Source organism: Rhineura floridana, chromosome 10 (genome assembly GCF_030035675.1).
Source record: "Rhineura floridana isolate rRhiFlo1 chromosome 10, rRhiFlo1.hap2, whole genome shotgun sequence".
NCBI lineage: Eukaryota > Metazoa > Chordata > Lepidosauria > Squamata > Rhineuridae > Rhineura > Rhineura floridana.
In genome coordinates, this window is record NC_084489.1 from 60936049 (window position 1) to 60959877 (window position 23829).

At 39.4% G+C, this 23829-nt stretch overlaps 1 protein-coding gene across 4 annotated transcripts in view; it reads right to left on the reverse strand.

The window, feature by feature from the left end:
- The window catches only part of NEBL (nebulette), a 238277-nt gene that overhangs the window by 84353 nt on the left and 130095 nt on the right, over positions 1–23829 (reverse strand). Inside the window, exons 1-4 of one of the 4 annotated variants that reach the window (XM_061585609.1) lie at positions 13455–13556; positions 13295–13366; positions 10785–10889; positions 8050–8160 (exon numbers count right to left, since the gene is read on the reverse strand). The exons of the other annotated variants lie outside the window; for them this stretch is intronic. Of the exons in view, the coding sequence (XP_061441593.1) occupies positions 8050–8160; positions 10785–10889; positions 13295–13366; positions 13455–13523 (357 nt within the window). The 5' untranslated portion in view covers positions 13524–13556. Of the gene's footprint in view, positions 1–8049; positions 8161–10784; positions 10890–13294; positions 13367–13454; positions 13557–23829 lie in introns of those variants that run through there. 4 annotated transcript variants of the gene reach the window in all.

Sequence of the window (23829 nt, forward strand, 5' to 3'; positions counted from 1 at the left end):
TGAAGCCTACCACTTGCCTAACTGATCCTTGCCCATCGTGGCTCCTTATGAGCTGCAGAGAGAAATTGGGCAAGGGGATTAAAGCAGTGGTAAACGCATCCTTGAAAGAGGGTGTGATGCCATCAGCCTTCAAGGAGGCAATTGTAAAGCCCATCTTGAAGAAGCCCTCCTTGGATCCCCAAGTTTTCAATAACTTTCGCCCAATTTCGAATCTACCATTCTTGGGCAAGGTCATTGAGCGAGTGGTGGCCAACCAGTTGTTGACACACTTGGATGAAACGGATTACTTAGATCCATACCAATCGGGTTTCAGGACTGGTCACGGAACTGAAACAGCCTTGGTCGCTCTGGTAGATGATATGAGGAGGGCATTAGATAGGGGAGAATTCACCTTTCTTGTCCTCCTCGATCTCTCAGCGGCTGTTGATACTGTCGACCACAGTATCCTTTTACAGCGCCTGGAGGGATTGGGAATTGGAGGCACTGTATTACAGTGGTTCCGTTCCTTTCTCTCCGATAGGTACCAACAGGTAGCATTGGGGGAGGAGGTTTCAGACCCTTGGCCTCTCAATTGTGGTGTGCGACAGGGCTCTATCCTCTCTCCCATGCTATTTAACATTTATATGAAGCCGCTGGGGACAATCATTAGGAGATTTGGGCTGCAGTGTCACCAATATGCGGATGACACTCAGCTCTATCTCTCGTTTAAATCTTCACCAGAGTTGGCTGTGGAGACCTTGTCCAAGTGCCTGGAATCCGTGAGTGGATGGATGGGAAGGAACAAGCTGAAGTTGAACCCCGATAAGACTGAGGTGCTACTCGTGGGGGACAAGAGAAGGTTGGGAGATGTTGACCTGAAGTTCAATGGGGTGAGTCTACCCCTGAAGGACCAGGTCCGCAGCCTTGGGGTTGTGCTTGATTCCAGGCTGTCCATGGAAGCTCAGATTTCGGCAGTGAGCCGGGCAGCCTGGTATCAACTACACCTCATACGAAGGCTGCAACCGTACCTTCCTGTTCATCAGCTCCCACTAGTAGTACATGCCCTGGTCACCTCTCGATTGGATTACTGTAATGCGCTCTACGTGGGGTTACCCTTAAAAACGGTCTGGAAACTACAACTTATACAAAACGCGGTGGCTCAACTACTTACGAACAGTCGCTGCTGGGACCACATCACACCAGTGTTGTTCAATCTACACTGACTTCCAGTTGTCTTCCGGGCCCAATTCAAGGTGTTGGTATTAACCTTTAAATCCCTATACGGTCTCGGCCCAGTTTATCTAAAGGACCGCCTTCAACGCCACCAATTATGCCGCCCGACAAGATCAGCCACACAGGGCCTTCTCTCAATCCCGCTGACAAAAACAGCTAGATTGGCGGGAACTAGAGAGAGGGCATTCTCAGTGGCGGCCCCCACCCTTTGGAACTCCCTCCCACAAGATCTACGGCACGCCTCTTCCCTAAATGTATTTCGTAAAGCCTTAAAGACCTGGCTCTTTCAACAGGCCTTTGGGATTTCCGGGGAGGGTTAACTTTTATGACTGAAATGCCTCTTACCCTGCACTAATATTGTTGTTGCTGCTGTATTGTTTATATATTGTATTAATGTATTTTATCACATTGTGTTTTAACTGTTTACATGTACGTCGCCTAGAGTGGCCATCGGCCAGATAGGTGACACATAAATTAAATTTTATTATTATTATTATTATTATTTCTACCCCGCCCTTTTTCCAATAGGACTCAGAGCGGCTTACAACTAAAAACAACACCAATTAAAACATACAGAAATATACTATTAAAAAAGAATTGAACTATGAGAAAAATTAAAACCATAAAATATAGGTTAAAAACAGCGGACAATTTAAAATAATAAAATCATATAATGTAGTCACCAAACCTATGACACTTAATCCTGGTCGTTCTCTATCCCAAATGCCCATTGAAATAAAACAGTCTTTACTTGTCGCCGGAAAGATGGCAAGGAGGGAGCTGATCGCACCTCACTCGGAAGGGAGTTCCACAGCAGCCACCGAAAAGGCCCTATCTCGTGTCCGCGTCATATGCGCTTGCGAAGGTGTGGGGAACACAAGAAGGGCCTCACCTGAAGATCTCAAATCCCGGACAGGTTCATGTAGGGAGATACGATCTGTCAAAATAGCCTGGACCTGAGCCATATAGGGCTTTGTAGGTCAAAACCAGCACTTTGAATTGTGATCGGAAACAAATTGGTAGCCAGTGGAGCTGTTGTAACAGGGGAGTTGTATGGTCCCTGTAACCAGCCCCGGTTAGCACTCTGGGTGCAGCTCTTTGTACCAATTTAAGTTTCCGAACAGTCTTCAAAGGCAGCCCCACGTAGAGCGCGTTACAGTAGTCTAAGCGGAATGTAACCAAGGCATGCATCACCCTAGTCAGATCAGGCAGCTCCAGGAACGGGCACAGCTGGCGCACCAGTTTTAATTGGGCAAAGGCGCTCCTGGATACAGCAGCAATCTGGGCCTAGTTCCATCCGTTGGTCCACCTTGCTCAGTAATGTCTACACTGACTGGCAGTGGCTCTCCAGGGTTTCAGACAGGACTCGTAATGGGATTGTAGGGATGGAAAGGTAATTCCAAAGGACAAACTAAACAGGAAGGCAGGAGGCGAAGGATTACATCTAAAGGGATGTACACATATACAGAAATCCATGTATCTGAACAAGGAAGGCCATTTAGGTGAAAATAAGGGAAGAGGGAAATAATAGTGTGGATGTCTGCTACAGAATGACAAGACAGGCAGAATACTTGAATTACACCTTCCTAGATCTGGCATAGTGGTTAAGGTGTTGGACTACGACTTGGGAGACCAGAGTTCGAATCCTCACACAGCCATGAAGCTCACTGGGTGACTTTTGGCCAGTCACTGCCTTTCAGCTTCATGAAAACCCTATTCATAGGGTTGCCATAAGTCGACATAGACTTGAAGGCAGTACATTTACATTTTTAGATCAGGATTTTACCAAATTCTCAAAGAGGAGAGACATAGTGGGAGGCTTCAGCTATCCTCTTTAAAAGAAATGTATTTACTTACATTTATATCCTACCTTTCTTCCATCATGGAAGTCAAGGTGGCATATATGTGGATCCCAAGTGATCATCCATCCAGGCACTGACCAGACTCAGACCTGCTTAGCTTCAGCAAGATGGTCACCTTATGTGCCAAGAATGAAAGGTCTAATAAATTCTTGACTTGCTTTGCTGGCAATTTCATCTTCCAAAAAGTGGAAGAAGAGGCATCAGGCTATCCTAATTCTGATCCTCACCATCAGGGAAGAATTGGTTGATGAGGTGAAAGTAATAGGACTATAGTTAAACTATGGAATTCGCTCCAACAAGAGGCAGTGATGGCCACCAACCTGGATAGTTTTAAAAGAAGATTAGGCAAATTCATGGAGAATAAGGCTATCAATGGCTACTGGCCATAATGGCTGTGCTCTGCCATCATAGTCAGATGCAGCATGCTTCTGAAAACCAGTTGGTAGCCACAGGAGGGGAGAGTACTGTTGCACTCAGGTCCTGCTTGCAGGCTTCCCTTGGGCATCTGGTTGGTCACTGTGAGAACAGAATACTGAAGTAGATTAGCCACTGGCTTAATCCAGCAGGCTCTTCTTATGTTCTTACCTTGGATGGAACTGACCAAGTCATATTGGGGGTCATGCTACTGAGGAATGTGATAGTTTGAGTGTAGTCACACATTCAACTCTGTACTTTACGAAAGCTGATTTCAGCAAGTTTCTCAAAATATACTGGGTGTGGGTAGAAATAAGGTGAAGGGAATTCAAGATGAGTGGAAATTTCTTAAAAGCAAGATATTGAAGGCACAATTGCAGGCTATTCCAGTCACATAGAAAAATGGGAGGCATCCACAGAAAATAAGGTAGCTGCCAAAAGACCTTTCTGATTACCTTAGATTTAAAAGGTGTGTGTGTGTGTGTGTGAGTGAGTGTGTGAGTGTGTGAAGGAGAGAGAGAGAGAGAGAATGAATGAATGAATGAATTTAATTTCAAGGATGAATACAAATGAATCGCTGCTCAGAATGACCATAGGCTTCCAAAAGTTGTTTTAAAAAAACAAAAAGGGGGCTTTCATTAGAAACAAGACAAAGGACAAGGAAGTGGGAGGTCCGTTGCAAGGAGGTGAAGAAGAAATGTTTGCAGGTGACAGAGAGAAGGCTCAATTCCTACTTTGCCTCATTTTTCTCCCTCCAAGGAAACTGTGCTCAACCTTGCAAAAATGATCAAATGATGGAAGAGTGGTGCAATAGCACCTCTTCATTCTAAACAAATTCAAGTCTTCATGGCCTGACAAATTACAAGAAACCTGCAGATGTAATCTCAGAGCCTTGGTCTATAATTTTTTGAAATTCTTTGAAAATGGGTTAAGTACTGTGAGACTGAAGTCAGATAAATGCTGCCTGCATCTTCAAAAATGGGGAAAAGAGGAACTAGACAATACTAACCAGTCAGCTTGAGATCAATAGCTAGAAAAGTTTTCTAGCAAATCATTAAGCAGTCAGTCTGTGAGCATTTAGGAAAAAATCTAAATCACAAAAAGTCAACACAAGAACAAGCCATAAGTTTATTTCCTTTTTTATAGAGAGAGAGCTATTAGCCTGGTAGATCAGAGGAATGATGTGAATGTAGTATATTTTGATTTCTGCATGGCTTTTAGCAAGGTTACCCACAATATGATCAAAATATACTACATTCATGCTGCTAAAATATTTAGACAATATTGCTCTTGGGTGGATTTGTAGTTGTGTGACAGACGACATCCAGAGTGTGCTTATCAATGGCTCCTGGAGAAAAGTGACAAGTGGGGTGCCACAGGGTTCTGTCTTGGGCTCAATCTTGTATAACTTCTTAATAAATAACTTGGATGAAGGAATAGATGGAATGCTTATCAAATTTGTAGATGACACCAAACTTAAGTAATGTTAAGTAATGGGTGTGGGCATCAGCCAAATAATGAGGCAAATCTGGGTAATTCAAAGGTCTTTCCACACTCTCAAGTTGAAGTACAATATCAATGAGTATTCTTGTGTTTCACATGGTTTTATTTTCTCCTTTATTTCTACATTTATTTCTACATTTCTCTTGGTCTGTTGAGCTTCGCAAGAAATGAGGTTATCGAAAAACTTGTACATTGCTCTGCTAGAACAACCAGAGCTCCACAGGCAGCATTTTAGACAACCTCATACTGTAACACCTATTGACAAACACAACCAAGCACTGGAAAGAAAAGGCTGGCATGGACCTGCCATGTTTTTTAAAATATACAAGCAGGAATACACACCATTCAGCTACCTCTTAATTTTTTTAAGGTACAAAAACACAAGAGACAAGCCCCCATTTTTCTCCCCTTATTTATTTATTTCATTTGTATACCGCCCCATAGCTGAAGCTCTCTGGGTGGTTTACAAAAATTAAAAACAAATATATAAATTTAAAAACACATTTTTAAAAAGCAATTTAAAAACACATCCTAAAATGCCTGGGAAAAGAGGAAAGTCTTGACCTGGAGCCAAAAAGATAATAGTCTTGATGCCAAGCACACCTCGTCAGGGAGATCATTCCATAATTTGGGGGCCACCACTGAGAAGGCCCTCTCCCTTGTTGCCAGACTCCCAGCTTCCCTTGGAGGAGGCACCAGGAGGAGGGCCTTAGATGTTGACCATAGTGTACGGGTGGGTTTGTGTCGGGAGAGGCGTTCCATCAAGTACTGTGGTCCTAAGCCGTGTAAGACTTTATAGGTTAAAACCAGCACCTTGAATCAAGCTCGGAAACATACAGGGATTATCGAGGAAAGTTAATATCTTAACACTCGATCTGTCTGCAATTTGGCATGCTTAATCACAATGGAGGCGCTCCTGTGCCTGTAAATTTCACCCACTTTGACCAAAGGGGGGGGAGTTATAGCTGTTTTTAGATTCCCCCTTATAGAGATGAATCAGTTGTTTATTGTTATTTAGCTGGGCATTTTAGTTGTTATTAAGCATTTGAATATTCTTAAATTATGAGTGGTATTTAAATAGTTTTAATCAATAAATAAAATTAGCCAGAAATAATTATTTGGATTCAGTCTTAAAAGCCAAATATTCTTGATCCCGTTTTTCCTTCTTCCAACATGTCCCCTGACTCCTGGTCACAAGCAACATTTCTATATTGTTTGTTTGTTTTAAAAAAGCAAATTAGGCACTGAGCAATATAGTGGTTTGTTCATTTTCTGTGACTGTACTGGACATTAGAGCCACAATAAATATAGGGAAAGAGACCAAGGAAAGCAAGAGGGAGCAGAATATAAATATTATCATTGTCTTCCCTCCAGCATGCGTCAAACCTGTCTGTGCATGAACACTGCACTTCTGGAAGATGCAGGTCTAGAAGAGAGCAGTTGGGGAAGGGACAAATCTCAGCTCTGCTGTAAAATCTGCCATCTCCTCTTTCACTTTCCTTGCAAGCATAATGTTTGGAAAACCCAATGAGAAGAAATTATTCTTTTCTTCCGAGCTTTTGCAGCAGAATGCAATGATTTATGCTACAAATGGGAAATAAATGTGTCCACGGGTTTTACATTTTATGCTACATCTAAGATATATTATGTATGTCCTCTTAAAGTGGATGTGTGTTTTGGAATATTTTAAAAGTATGGTTCATTATTTAATTATTTAGGAATATATTTCAGATGAGGAGCAACATGCACATCAACAAAACAGAGCTGTGCTAACAAACTTTATTTTAATCTTATAGTTAGCTTTTTATTGCATTTGATTCTACTATATAAAACTGCATGCTATGCTGTTTGGAACAGGGCCAGAAGAGAAATGCACTGACAGCCAGATAAGTTATGTTAATCTCATTTATAAATCAAACTAAGTACGTTATTTAAAAACATTTGTAATTTACTGCTATCACAATAGAAAGCTCACTTAACTCTTTGCAACCAGCAATTTTAAGACACTGCATTGATTACAAGTTTACCGGTTACTCTGCTGATCTTGTTTATTTTAAACTGTTTGTTAAAAATGTGTTTCTCACAACTGTGATTGCAATTTCCTGTTTTTGCCTGCTACTGGATACTTAAGATGTATAAACCAAAACCTGTTTTTTCTAATATCTTCAGAATTCAAACAGTATCACAAACAACAAATGCTTTTCTCCCTTTCAAAGATTATGGCTATCAGAAACAATTTATTCTCAAACAAGATTTTTAAGGTCACACTTCCTGAATAACATACATAATAAGGAACCAGTCTGAAAAGTTTTATGTATATTAAGAGAGGGGTCAGTTCATTCTTTGCACCTTAAAGAAGGCAGTAGTGAGACTGCTTTTGAAAGCACATCTTTGAATCCAGATAATTTTTATAATCTCCCTTTTCTGGACTAGGTGTTCAAATGTGTGTAGTGGCAACCCAGCTTCAAAGATTAATTATTGGGATCTATTTTAATTTTGCTTTCAAAACAGGTTTGGGACAGAAACTGTCTTAGTCACCCTGGCTGACACCTTACAACAGGAGATAGTCAGGAATGTGCAGCCTTATCAATTCTCCTCAATCTTTCATCAGCTTTCAATACCATTGACCATGGTGTTCCTCTGAATCTTTTGTATGGATTGGGAATTGGAGGAATCACATTGTAATGGGCTTGTTCCTATGTGAGTGGAACATTCAAGAAAGTGGTGCAGAGAAACATCTGTATGGTTTATGTGTTATGGGTGCCACTAGGTTCTGTGTGGTGTCCTATGCTATTTCAGCATTATCATGGAACTGCTGGCAGAGGTTGTTCATAGAACTCCCAGAGTGGGAATTCTAGTCAGCCTTCTCTGTTACTAACATTGTTACAGACAGAATGATTTAGCATGGATCATGAGTAACTTGCATATGGGAACTCTGGGGAGGAGCCAAACTTCTGGGCCCATTTATGGGAGGCATGAAAGGTAACAACTAGATCTGTTGCAGCACATCTAACATTGATGAACCCAACTATATATATATATATATATATATAATTACCTTGCTCTGAAGCTGCATAACTTCTTTTGCAAACACGCTGTCAATTGTAGCTGGCATCTGCTGATAGACTGAGTTGGAGAGTTCTTTCTTCGCACCTGCTTTGTATTTTGCCTAGAAGGAAGAAGAGAAACAATGCAGAAATTATTTCAAATAGATTAAAAGGGCATTTAGAAGGAAAGGTTCACATTATACCTTTCAACAACTGGACATAAAAATAGATTTTGCCCAGATCAGGAATGGAAACAAATCTTTATAGACCAATCTACGAGATTCTGATTGCAGCATTAAGAATATTTGCTTGTCAGGGTTTGTGGCACACCCACTTGGATGAGTTCATGTAATAATATTTTTAATGGTACCAGTTTTTTTTTTAAAAAAATGGTTTCACCATAGAGACTTAAATAATGTCCTTTTGTTTTCTGCTTTCCAAGACAGCTGCTCACAACAGTCTCTGCTATCTCACCAACATTGCTTAGTGTCTGCTTACTCATCTCTCTCAAGCCCAACTAATGAACTCTATGCGAACTCCTATGCGTCAAAACCCTGAATTATCAAAAAGAGATATGTTTGTTTGTTCCTGTGAGTTGTTTGTTTCTGTTCACTGCCCCTCTGCAAATTAGCCCAGCTAGAGCCAGTGCGGCGTGTTGGACTATGATCTGAGAGACCAGGATTCAAATCCCCACACAGACTTGAAGCTCACTGGGTGACCTTGGGCCAGTCATTGCCTCTCATCACCAGAGGAAAGCAATGGTAAACCACCTCTGAATACTGCTTACCATGAAAACCCTATTCATAGGGTCACCATAAGTTGGGATCAACTTGAAGGCAGTCCATTTCCATTTTCCATTTCAGTGAACTCTATGTAATAACTCTTACATGTATAAACTCCAAATTATCCACCTGAGTTGTTTGTTTTTTCCTTGTGCTAGCTATACATCTTGACAGATAAATAATATTTAATATTTAAAAAATTCAAAAGGCTCCTTCTGAAGGGAAATGTAGGTGAAAACATTTCTTCCACAACCATTAAGCAATTCTATGACAGTATAAAGAAGACTTCCTGTAGACCTCAAGATTTTATTAGGTATTCCCAAATCCAACAAAGGTCAAGTGCATGTGTATAGTTCCCAAATCTACATTTGGTGTATATTTGGATGCACTACATTTATGTGATACAACAGACTCTCTGCCCTGAATATTGTGGAATGCCCTCATACATGTTTAAAAATAAATACATTTTTATTTTTATTTTTAAATCACTAGTCTATAAATGTATTTCTTGCATAACATCTTTCCAAAACAAATAATGTTCATTAACTGCTTCATTTGCATCTGGAATCTATAAGAGCCAAAGAACTCACAGAAGACAACATAAAATAGCAAACATACTGGATATCAATAAATAGATCATGTTGCCTAAAAGTTATGAGCTGGCACCCAACAGATTTATACTCAGCATATCAATAACATTAAATCAATTGAAGTGCCTATTTGTATTCATTTTCCAGATTTCTCTCTTGCACACCCTCTCTTACACTGAGCAGAGGGTTGGACTCAAATGGCCTTATAGACCCCTTCCAACTCTACTATTCTGTGATTCTATGTTCCATTTTTTACTCAGATTCTAACATAATTCCAGTGTACTACTTGAAATCATGCAATATCAACTTCACTAATGTGTCCCTCTAATGACAATGCTCAGTTATAGAATTAAGAATCCTATGAAAGTGACAATTTCCAGAGGCGCAGTGATGTTAATCTGTTGCAGCAAAAACAGCAAAGAGTCTTGTGATGACTTAGACTAACAAATGATAGAATAAGCTAAATTTGATAGTTAGTCTACAAAAATATATGCTATAATGACTTATTCTCCTTTAAGGTGTCACAAAACCTTTATGTTTTTGCTAATTAAAAAAGTGAAGTTAATTTTTTTTCAAAAACTCCAAAACAATCTTTCCTTTTAAAAAGGAAATCACTTTTTCCTGCACCTTCAGAGGAGACACTGCCAAAATAGCTACACTTTCTATGTACAACTTATAGCACACTACAGACCAGTAATTTAAAGTGTTAGAAAGCAGAAACTGTGAATAGTTTGAATGACTCGATACTGTAATGTTATCATTCTGTTCATTGCATAATCCTAAACTGCCTGTGCTCCCATATTTGATTTGCTCAGAAAGCACTGTTTTCATTTTTAGCTGCCTCTACCCTTGGCGATGACATCACACAACCAAATCTGGTTGGCAACAGAATATAATAATGTGATCCATGATTGGCTGGGATTGGTCATTAACCCAGGAAAAACAAAGTACTAACCAAGAGTATATGACATGATAGTGAAGCAGCAGAAGCTAGGGGAAGCAATAACACTGAACAGATTGAGGAAGGGGCAGAATAATGAATATTCTCAGTATCAATGCATTTTTGAGGAAATATTTTTACTTCCCACCAATTACTACCTTCAGTATGAAAGCTGAAAGGGGGGAACATTTATTGCAGTTTTATTTAAGCCATAATTTTTTCATCTGCAATATTTAATACCTGTGAAATATTTTGGAGTCTGAACATACACTTCAGTTACTACATACAATCAGTGGTCTTTTTTCTACTTAAAAATATTGGTGACTAGAGCTGCTTCATAAAACAAGAGTGTAGAAGTGGTAAACCACTATTGCATAAGTCACTGTGGGATTGTAAATATTACCAAACTATTCCCCAAATATTCTGTGCCTTACCTCAGAAATAAAGGCAGAGATATTTTTCACATGTGTTAGCTGAGGGGTGTCAGGTACAAATGTGCACTTGCCTTTCGATTTTTCATATTCTTCTTTATAACGGACCTGCAAAGGGACAAAATAAAAAAGAAGTGGATTGGAAAGGAGAAACAGAAAATAAGATATTAGAGTGTGCATGTATAAACTGGGCAATGCGATACACAGCAAGTGTATTAAAGTAACCAGGCAGAAGTACTTACTCAAACTGCCAACAGAGAACCATAAGAAGCCAAGTTTGACATTCAGGAAAGTTTCAAAAGCAGTATGTAATGCAGTAATGCTGATGTTCAGGAAGAAGATCAAACATCCTTCTGGACATGTGAAAACCTTGAGCTCAATACACAAAGCAGGTCCATCACGTGATGGCTACATCATCAAATGATGACCTGCACATGTCCTTGGGCCAACACAAATCATACGCTATTGACAGCAGTTCCATATTTCTTCAAATCCCCTCACATACAGTCCTCTTCAACAGAGTCAAGTGAGAAATCAAGCTACATACATGCATGTATAAATCTACTCCTTGGGTGTATTTAATGAAGCATTCTCAGTTATGGCTACTGTGCCTGTGTCACTGCAGCATGCTTATATATTCTGGTAGGGTGGCTGGATTAAGGTTGTCCTGATCTTAAATAACGCACATAAGAACTAAGCTGACTCCCTTGAAGGGGGGGGGTTAGAGGCACACAGCTACCTGGAATTTTCTCTTTCTTTTGTTTGACATTTACGTATTTACAATATTGGCTTATAATCTGTAATAAAAAGTCTATTTTATAATTTGTATTCTTTGCCCCACATAATTGCAATAATTATTTTATAGCAGTGGTATGCATGGTAGCATTTTGTCCTGGTCATCATTTGAAATGAGATACTCTCCTTTTACCTTCATGCAACGGAAGCCTCTTTTAACATCTTATAACATCTTATAACATCTGACAACATGCATGCATTATCTAAAACCAAAGGGAGTTTGTGGGTTTTCGTTCAAAATTGTTATTTCATTTCTAAGAAAATGTAACAAGCCAAAACTTACACAATTGTGACTAATATTTACTAAATCAGCCAACAGCCCAAATAATTCTGCATCGCTTAACATTTTTACCATTTTCAATGTCATGAATGGTTACCTGGTACAGACTGGTACCTGGCACACTTTCTTTCTCTTCAGTGGGAGAAATGGGCCTTCACTCCTTCTTTCCTTTTTACTTGACAATGGTACCCAAGTACATTCAGTAGCTGTATTTTAATTGAAGTCCTTCAGGAAGGGGTGGGAATGGGATGAACCAGTTCCATTTTAAAGCTAGCTCAGTAAATTACTGGCAGCCTTTCAAACAGTGTCCTTTGTTTTGTAGCTTATATGCACCTCATTCAGAAAATGAAATGTGACGCTTGAATCAATGCTAGGAATAGGACATCAGAGAGATTTAAAGAGGCTAGATGAGGACATTTAAACTTTTTTGTTATCATCACTATGCTTGTACTGGCAGAAATCCAACAGAATTCCATCAAGCCAGTGAAAATCAATGGCCTGGTGAATAAGGTTCTTCATGGACAGTGGTTTCGCTTCATATTATCCACTGAGTACCTGACAAGTTTCAATTCTGTGCATGCAATAAAAGCAGCAGCAGTACCCAATTTAAGGCACAATCCAGCCAAAGTTAAACACAATTAAGTCTCACTTGTTTGAATGTAAAACAGTTAAGCAAGTGATCAAATGTGCCACTGAAATCAGTGGGTCTCAAGAAAAAAAAGTAAATACTATGTATGGGCATGATAAGCCAAAGTTAAGCATTCTGATGTGTTCAGGCTGCTTTCAGTATATACACTCAAGGCAGGTCAATTATTATTATTGCCCTATTACAGATAGTGGTCATGAAGCTGAGAGATTATGGTGTGGCCAACGGCTACTTCAGTAAAATCAAGTTGATTTCACCTTTATTTAGTAAAAGATTTCTAATTCTGGAGATAAATCCAGAGCAGCTAATAAAATTAAACCACATATAACAATACCAAAAAAATTAAAAAATAAAATAAAAGCAGCATGTGAAAAAACATCAAAAAGGGCCACCAAGAACAACTTTCTAGTTACCTAAAGGATGGGGAGCCACTAAGTGCTCAAATTCAACCCTTATAATGACACTTTAAAGCCAACTGCTAAAGAATTTGGGCTTCATATTATTTTAAATTCCACTGAATATGTTAATGTGTTCTGAATAAGCTTCTATTGGCTGCTTAGAAACGCTGAACGTTTGCAAAGAAAGAAAAGGAAAAGACTAAAAGGGCACAAGCCAGACCCACAATGTCATTTTAAAGTAAAACTGCCAAGCCTGTCACAAATATGAGTACAAATTTGCCCATTTCTACTCATAGCCCTGGATGTGTGCTTGGGGTAATATTTAAATCTTAGCTCTGCCGGAAACATTGCCATTTAATTAGGAATTAACACACTACTGGAAACATTTACTTACATCACTTATCATTTCAGTGCACCTTCTAGCAAGTTCCATGTTTCTGTCCTCAATAATAGGCTTAAGGAACACCTACAGAGGAAAGAAGGCATTCAAAAAATGAGTACAAGTCACATAATGAATTCTTTAGCTCTTTACAGAATGTATCAGAGCCACCCACCTTTGTATCACAGTCTCCCTCCTCTTCCTCACTTTCATTTTCCCAAGATTCTTGAAATGGCATTCTCATTTTCTTGTTTGGTTAGAAAAAAGGTAAAGTTCAGTAAGATAAAAATTTCTTTGCACTCTACACAACTTGTTGAACGCCTATGCCGTTCTTCCTTTACAGCGAGCTTAACCTTCCCATGGTTTCTTCCTTATTTAGTCAGCACTTGAAAGGTCTTATCTGAACAATTCTGCATGAGTGGAGTGAAAGGCATCACAGATGTCCTTGCTATAATGACCTAAAGACAAAAAAGAGTTAATACTTTCTTGCAATCAAGTTTAAATACCTAAAAAGGTATTGAAGGAGAATATTGAGCTACACCAAGTTTGTAACTTAATATCATAAAATCAATACGATTACAAAATAAGACCACTCACAAATACAGTAAACAACCCACCATCCTCTGACATTTAAATTATCAGAGATCCTTGACTTAACTATGTCAAAACTTCACTGCCTGTTACAAATAAGGCTTGCATACAAACAGCAAACATAGCTCTCTGATAGTCCTACAGTTTTCCTAGGAAGGAGTACAAATATGACAAAAAGAATGTAATTGTAAAATAATCCTGCATTTCCTTTTGACACATTTTCCTGAAAAGGCTCCACTCACTTTGAATGAAGATGACATTGTTAGCTTAACAGGTTAGAATTACACTGTAAAAACTGTCTAAAATATGCTGTAATGGTTCAGAAAATACTGGTTCTACAGAATGACTTTAATTGTACAATGCTGACATTGGGACACCAGCCAAGACAGCATTTAGAGTACCCTATATTGATTTTTCAGACTAAGTACCAGAGTGCAGAGCTAGAAATACTCCAGTAGTTTGTCTTACCAGCCCTGCTCTCCCTTTCCCTTACATGAACTTGCTGCAGACTCATTTTTTTTCTGTGTGTACTTCTCTAGGATTGGAATTGCTTTCTGGATGCACCAAAGATAACATTCTAGGAGGATACAGAGTTTTCCAGTTGTCCATCTATGTTATCTAGTTCTTACCACACCTTCTCAGTTTGGCTATGTGTCCTACTTTACAGAGGACAGTACTCTGTTTGAAGGACTGTCAGAAGATATTTTTATCTGAAGAAATCCCCTATCGGAAGGGATGCTTAGTGCACGTCCAATATAGCTATAAGAAGGGAAGACAGGGCCTTGAAGTTGTCCATCAACAGTCAGCAGGCTCGGAAGGCACACACAGGTCATCTAAACAGCAGACATACAAGTGAGGTGTAATTATAGTAATTTCCAAATTTGCATTTATATGTGTATGTATAAATTAATATATACATATCTTATGCATATTTTTATCCTCTATTTTGGTGAAATGTAAGTGAATACCCTAGAGCCTACCAAGGCAATGTCGAAAGCCAAATTAAGTAGAGGTATACATAAATGGTTCACCCCCACACTTTTCCTGTGGCCACAACATGAAGAATTTCTCATGAAAACAGGTTCTCATACTTCCACCATTACGGTGTTTCTTGTTGCAGTGCACAACAACTTCAGTAAAACTATCATATCCGTTTTCCCATTGCTTCTCCTTATATCCGCTACTTGGATTGTCCCTTTCAGCTACATTACACAAATCCACAATACTAGGACTGAAATGCTCTCAATCTCATGATTAACAATTACAATAAAGTTTCTTGTGATCACATGCACTATCATGAACATGGCCTTAGGAGGCAGCCATGGCACTGATGAGGAAGAGCAGCTGGCCTTGCCAGAAAGGCTAGCAGCACCAGCTGCAGAGGCAACAAATCCAGGCTGTGACAGTGAGCCCCTTGAGCCAGATAGCCCTGAACTATAGCCCCAGTGCCAGCTTAATTCCCCTGAAAGACTACCTAATCTGCACCAGGGAACTGATGCCCCAGTGTCTCTTTGGCACTGCAAATAATGCACTAGGTGGAAATCAACAAAGGGGATAAGTACTAGGTTCCAACCTAGAGGTCTACCTCTTTAAGGACTACAACTCTCATGAAGGGGTAGACTTAAGGCAGGGGCAGGAAACCTGTGGCCTTCCAGAAATTGCTGGACTGCATCTCCCACCATCCCTGATCACTGGCCATACTGGCCCAGGCTGACAGAAGTTAAAAGTCCAATAATATCTAGATGGCCAAAGGTTTCTCACCACAGACTTAAGGGCTCAGTTGAACTCCAAGCAAGCTGTCTTCTTTTATCGATCAAAGGTCCTGCAGCTCCAGCCTGATCGTACCTGCTATCCTGAGGTCAAGCTATTGCTTAGTCCCCAGAAGCTTCTCTTGCTTCATAGGCTCCCACTTGCAGTCAGCTCAGAACAAAACCTGAAGATAACTTCCCTTCAATACAGGAACACAAAAAGCTCCCTTTTACTAAGTTACATTGGTCTATTTGGCTCAGTATCCTCTACACCAGGTTTGGCTAAACTACAGCCCTCCAATTCTTTTTAGTCTCAGCTACCATAGTCAATGGTCAGGGATGATAGGAGATGGAGTTCAACCACATCTGGAGGGTAGCACCCTAATCTCCACTGACTGGCAATGCCTCTCCAAGGTTTCAGACATGAATGTTTCCTGGCCCTCCCTGGAGATGTCAAGGATTGAACTTGGGACCTTTTACATGCAAACCATGCGCTCTACCATTGAGCTATGGCTCCACCCTATACTATCTAAGTAGTTAGAAATTCTCATGACAAATCTCTAACAGTAGCTTTGCATAAAGTATACAAATAATTTTATAACATGAAATGCCATGCAGCTTCAAATACACTGAATAAATTACCTTTGACAGGATATTAGAGTCCAAAACAGTATCCAGAAAATTTATGGATATGTATGTTTGTGTGTGAAGGGATTGTGGATTTTTCCTTCCCTCCATAGCCCTTCATGTTGTACTGAACACTGCTCTGAAGGGTCATCCTGACCTCCAAGAGCAGCTAGGGGGGCATGTGGGGCAGAGTTGGAAGGGGGAACTAAATAGACCTGGTACATATATGAATACGCCTCCTAGAGTTGTGAGATATCAGCAGGAAACCCAAAGGGCACTGCTCAGATTCACTTGGTGTCAGCTACCAAAGAAAGCAATGCCAAAAGCCTAAGGGGCATTATCTGAGAATGTATAAGACTCAGCAAACTAAGGCTTAGCCAGAGAACGTGAGACAGAAAGCTTGGCTCAGAAAGGGGAACAAGTGATGGGAATAGCATGGTGTAAGAGTAGGAACTAGAGCTGCAAGGAACCAGTATGTAGAGGTATTGGGTGTAGGAGAAAGGGATGTCTTGAGGAAAACTCTGGGGGACAGGGATAAGAGACTGCAATTGTGTTAGTTTGACTGGAAATAAAACAAAGGAAGTGTTACTTTTCAAAAAGCCATCAAGAACTGCAACAGAAAAGCTCCAGTAGACATATTCAAATGTACAGTTCAAAATGTTCAAATGTACAGTATAAGTACATTCTTCTTCCTATACCTATTCAGTCCATTCTACAAACCTACTACATATAAGTTTCATGAAGATATAAACTTGTATGGCCATGCATTAGCACACAGAGATGCCAAATCCTCTGCCTGCAGCTCAGCTTCAACTGTCTAAGATGAGCCAAAAGCTAGAAGCCAGAAGCCAGGGAGTCGAAACTAAGGACCAAGTCAGGGGAGCCATAAGAGGAGAACAGAAGAACGTAAGAGCCTAGAAGACTTTGCTGTTCAAGTCAAGTCCCAGCTAGGAGGGCCCAACAGTAGCCCAAGTGGGTGTGACCACTCCAGGCTCTGAAGGTACTTGACTGCCTAGGCAGAAGTTCCAACCCACAGTTCTGTAGCTCATCACAGAAGGCAGCCGCACACAGAACTATAGGTTCCTAGTTCAAATGCTGGCAGCTCCAGTCCTGACATCATTTCCCCACCAGTGCTTTCTCCTTGAGACTGCCTTATCCTGCTATTTTTCTCCTGGTGAGGCTTCCAGGGCCACAAGTAAACTTCTGGGAGGGGGGAAATGGCTGGGAGAGACTATTTCAAGGACACATTCAATACCACACTCCTTCCCACTTTTCACTTTAAATCTTCTCCACTTAGATTTATAGGATATAAGCACAACTCACATGGTAACACAGGCTGTTCCACTAATTTGACCTAACCCAGGAGAGAAACCTGGATGTTGTTCAAGAGAACTGACATAAAATGAATTGAAAATGTAATAGCTAGCAATAATTAGGAAAGGGAAAGTTAGGCTCCCTACCAAAAATGCTACCCAACAAGGAAACATGGTTACCTTGACAACAGGGAGATGATAAATATGGCTCTTATTTGCAACCTCCTGAAAAACATAACTCTGCCTACACATTGTCAAACATCTATTTTACAACTGCCATACTACATTCCAACAAACGCAGCTGCTGCAGCTCTACCAATATTGTTAATATCTTTTAAAGATCTAAATGACAATTTGAGGCCAGTAAAAAAAGTTGTATACCCTGGCAATTTTAAACACATGCATACATATAATGTGAAACTTCAGGTTTTACAGTTCATCCAGAGGAAAAAATGATAAACCTAAAATACAGGCTTTTATGTTACACAGTTGAGAAACATACAGTGTTAGCTTGAGACATAACTTCTTTGCAAGCCTTTAAACAGTCATTGAAGACTAATTTGTTTCAGATGGCATTTGAGTAAAGATACTGTGGTCTTATATAGAGAGATTTAACTAGCTAGTGAGGTTGTAACATTTAGCTGGATTTATATTACATTTATTAGACCAACTGAGGATGCAAACAAGGAAAATGGAGATGGAGAAGGAGGAATAGAGTGGCTGAAAGCCTGAACAGAGTACTCCACTTTGCAAAATTTTATTGCAGAGCCCACTATGAAATGTAATTTCTTCAGCACTGCAGAATGTAGGTCTATGTGGCAGCAAATTCTTTCTCTGCAACTGGTAGTAAATTGCCTGAATTTCACAAGTTATTCTAAAATTGGATTGCCATAATGTATAGTGAAGATTGTGAACAGTGTGAGCCCCAATAACATCTTTGAGCAAGGCAAAGAGTTTGGTGACTCTCCACCACTCATTTATTACTGCATGAAATTCACATAGGCCTGGTTACTTAGTAATGAGAAAGAGAAAAAGGGCAAGAGAAAAAAGAGAGAAGCACTAATACAACAGGGAAGGAGGAAAAAAAGAGGCCAGTCTCAAAATGGTACTACTTGACTCTACCTTGCTCTCATGGTACTTAACTACACAGCCACAACAGTGGCTGTATACTATAGCCAGCATGGACTTTCAGCATTTCACAATGTTAAATTGAAAATACCCCCCATGCCATTTTGCTGCTTTCCATAAGCTCAGTTCAAAACAAACCTTACAAAACTTATAGTCCTGAACTCAAAAACGTTTGCTTAATAACCCTCTAAGTTTTCATGGCGATACACAAAACACTCAGAGAGAATTGAGAGTTCAAAGTATAAAACAAGAGAAAAAATCCAGACCCCTGTTGGAATTTTTTGTCAGTGGTCTCATAATATGTTGAAATTAATTAAAAAATAAACTATGTTCACAGAGTACCTGTAATCCTATTACTGACCTTGCCCCATACTCTGACCTTCATCTTCTGCAGTTTAAACATTTAAAAAGTGCATGGCTGAGTTTTAATTAATTTAAGAAATTAACACTGAAGTCTATTGTAGAGTAGGACATACCCAGTAAGAACCAACTGTCGGTGTTCTAAAAGCCGGACTAATAGCTGCTTGGCTTGGCTAATCAGATGGCCACACCCATGCCAGACATCAATTCCACTTTAGACAGTCATGGCTTCCCTCTTAGGGAAACTCAGCCGCCATCCTGGTTAAGGGCAGTGCTGCCCATGCAACTGCACAACAGCTGAGAAAGGTAGGTTGAAGAAGCAAGGGAATGGCGGGGGCTCTGGAGCTCTAGCCATGCAATCCATGGCAGCGATCCTGCTGCGCATTGTGGAAGGGGAGCACTGGGACCTCTCAGGGGCCCCTATAGCCCCAGGGGCCCTCAGTCAGGGCCTCACCTGGCCGCCCTTTGGAGCCAGCCCTGATTGCACTGTTTAAATCATTTAGGGATTTGCCATGGTTTGCTATCAGGGCTGTAGAGTCGGTACGCCAAACCGTCGACTCCGACTCTGACTCCTCTGTTTTTCTACTGTCCGACTCCTTCATAAATGGCAAATGTATATTAACTAGTAATAACAAATTTACTGTAGTAAAATGGTAGCACAAGGCATTTCATCACCACCACGTGAATCATTAGGCTAGATAGATAGAACATAAAATATATTTGATTAAAATTTCTGAACAAGAAAACTTTCCTAAATTCCTATGAAAGTATTTATTTTGAAGCCAGAGTCAGAGTCGGTACATTTCTACCGACTCCGACTCCAACTCTGACTCCACCCAAAATTGCTTCCAACTCCGACTCCGTCTCCAGCTATGGCTTGGATCTGTCATAGTTTGTTATGACGGGTCAGTTGTCTGTGTAGAGGAAGGGATAAGACAAGTTTATAAAAAGTGTCTTATTCTCTACTAGAGAATATAAGATATTGCCTATGGGCATTTTCATACATGACGCTAAATGGTTTCTGCATTTTTTGCATCTGTAATGCCTATGGAAACGAACTAGAATGTACATTAACTTTTAATTTCATGGCCCTTTTGGCCTTGGGCTCATGAGTGTGCGTGTGTAACATTTCATGTGTCTGAAGAAGTGGTCTCTAGCCCCTGACAGTGACTGCCACAATAACTCTGTCAATCTTCAAGATGCCACAAGACCCTTTGTTATATTTCCTGCAACAGACCAATAAAGCTACCCCTCCAGAAGCTGTCTTCTATCGCATATTATCTAGCTTCCACATATATTATCACATATTATTGCCATATATGTATTTTACCCTATGCTGTTTACCGCCCTGAGAGCTATTTGCTAAGGGCGGTATATAAATGCAACCAAATAAATAAATAAATAAAATAAAATAAATATTAAGAAAATTCATGTGCATAATATACGCACAAGTAGCACAACATTTAGTGTCATAAAAATGCCTCTACAGTACACCTGTCCATTATAGTTTTATAATTCAAGTGTTTAATTTTTACCCCTGAAGGAAAATATTTTTCTCTCTTTAATAGTAGTCTAGGGTCAGCCAGTACACTTGAACATTCCAGGAGTTCTTTAGACGGTTTTAAAAATAAAGTGTGCTGTGAGGGCACACATTAGAGAAGAGTTATAATTGGATGACTTAATCAAGATACATTTGGGGTCTTTGTATGTTTTATTATTTGGGGTTCCATCCCCTACCTCAACATCCCAGCTATAGTGCTAGGCAGAACTTTGCAGCTACAAAGAGCGCAGTCAGGGTTCACTATGAACTGGAATCAGCCTTGGAACCTGGCTTTCTATCAAGGCACATACCTTTAATAGAAAAAGTACCAGGAACTTCTGGATGCAAAGCATGTGCTCTAAAGAGACACCTCTTTACCCTGGCCTTCGGCTCCTGAGATGTATGTTTTCAGAACCCACCTTATTATTGTGATTGAAGTGTGCTTTAATTCTTTTTAATATCGTATTTTAGATTTTCTAACCCACCCTGGTACCTGTTGGTGAAGGGTGGACAATAAATATAAAATTTTAAAAAACAGGGTTATGGGCCCACATCCATGCAGAGAGCTTTTCATCCTTACATATAATAGCCATGTCACTGGTGGGACAGAACACGACTCATTTCATGAATCAACTGTTTTATACATGCTATTATATTGCAAATTGCTTTCAAAAGTCTAATGGGAAGCGATTCACAAACAAAATAAACAAACAATTTCATAATCTTCCTGAGATACCTAGCTTGTAAAGATTGCTGTCTTCCACTTTTTGGCACTTTGTCCTTTTTCTGCCAAATCAGTGAGAGTTTTGAAAGCAACTAGGCATGCAGAAACTAAGGAGACCATAACCATAATCTTTTCAGTAGAGATGATGCAGTAGACGGGCTCTTCATAAATGGTTCTTGCATTACCTCATTCGGCTACAACCTGGGTGAACTATCCTATGCTGTAGCCAATTCTAAATGAACTATATGGGTTTACATCTATTTGTGGTGTGTGTCATCTATCGTTTGTTGTTATGTGCCTTCAAGTCAATTACAACTTATGGAGATCCTATGAGTCAGTGACCTCCAAGAGCATCTGTTATAAACCACCTTGTTCAGATCTTGTCAATTCAGGTCTGTGATTCCTTTATGGAATCAATCCATCTCTTGTTTGGCCTTCCTCTTTTTCTACTCCCTTCTGTTTTTCCCAGTATTATTGCCCTTTCTAGTGAATCATGTCTTCTCATTATGTGTCCGAAGTATGATAACCTCAGTTTCATCATTTTAGCTTGTAGTGATAGTTCTGGTTTAATTTGTTCTAACACCAAATTGCTGTCCATGGTATCTGCAAAGCTATATCTAAAATTAACAGCTCAATGAGTGACATTTTCAGAATGTAATTAGCTTAAGATAGTTATTGAGTCTTGTCCTTTATTTGATAAAAATTGTGTGTTTATTCCACACATTTGGCCTAAAATTTAAAACAATGTTGGTGATTAAAACACAAGTTAAGAGAGCTAATTAAATATAAGTTGTGTGGAAGATGGCAAACCAGTCACAAGAGAAAATACCAGTTATTTTTCTTTGTATAGCTTTCATTAGGTTGTGACTTTCTTGCTTTCATTTAGGGAATAATCTTTTTACTTATGATTATTTGCTGTTTTCAGCTGTCAATGCTTTTAAAAACATCTGGGTTGATAAGTACACATATGAAACTATACAATTTTGTGTGTATCCTTAATTTTTAGCTTGTGTTTGGTGACATTAGCTATGGAGTAGTTTAAATTACTAACACAGTGAAGAAGGATTACTGAATGTTAGATTTAAAAGTATGTTAGGAAATGAAATAAGGCTCCATCTTTGAAAAGGTATGTATAAATAAGATTTGACATTTCCCTCTTCTGCCTCCTGGCAAAGCCTTGTGCCATTTTGATTTATAGATTATTATCTTCAGGATTTTGATGAGACTTAAAAGTCTCCTCTTCTGCTATAGAAAAATCCACAAAGCTCATTCGTATAGATTCAAACCAGCCTTTGGCATTAGAAAGTCTTTTTTTTTTTTAAATGAAAAGCAGAATCTGGCTGCCTGTGAGATCATCAAAGAAACAAAAGCCTAAAAGCTCATCCACGTTATACCCTTGGCCCTCCTGGAAATTAACTTTCTGGTGACAGCCTGAATATGTAAACATTAATAAATAAGCTTTAGGTTTGAAAATAATAATCTGTCCTACTTTATCTTGTCACTTGCAGCTTATTTTTGACTGCATTTTATGTTATCTGTTTCCCCTTGTTCCCTTTCTCACCTCCACAAGTTCATACTCATTCCTTCAGCTTATCTTCTTCCATTTCTGCCATTCCCAGTGACTGGAATAGCCTGTCTTTCACTTGGGGCAGATGCCATTATTTCTGCGAAAAACTCTCCTTGAAAACTTGTCCCATTCTACTGTGGACCAATTTATTTAGCTCTAGCTGCAGTCAGATCATTCATTTTTTTTAAAAAAAAACCCTGCTATTTCTATGCTGAAGTGTCTTTGTTTCAAAAATAATTGGTAAGAAAAAAGTCGCATTTCATGGCTTTCAATGAAACTATTAGCTAAATAATGCTAATGTACACTTGAGCCCTTTGAAGTTCCCTGATACTGTCAAACTACTGGTCCATCGAGCACAGTATTGTCTGCTCTGCAAGCAGCTCTCCAGCATCTCAGGCAGAGAAAGATCTTTCCCATCGCCTGCTACCTGATTCTTTTAACTGGAGATGCCGGGGGTTGGACCCTGAATGCAAAGAATGAGCTCTATGTGCACAAACATGTTCAGGGATTTGATAGATTAACATTTTTAATCAACGTATACAGAACAATCCCAAACACATACAAATGCCTCATGCAACATAAAACTTATAAAGAATTGTTTTTATAGCATCAATGATTATGCACTACTATCTTCACCCACACAACCCCCCTTAGATCACAGTAGCTATAACCTCATGATAATTATGAGAACCTTTTTCCATCATATAAAATCCACCATATAAAAACAGAAAACTAGAGAATCTAAGTGCATGATATCATGAAAAGGTCAACAGGGTGAAGTTGTGTGTAATGTCTGCTTCAGTACTATTTCATGTCTCATCTTGGCCCTTCCGTTTACTTCTTGACACTGTCTGATTTGTAACAGATTAATGTGTTTTTGCATCAAGTTATAAAATACTTTATGCTTTTCATTAAGCAAATCCAAGGCATTTATTACAATACTAAACTACTG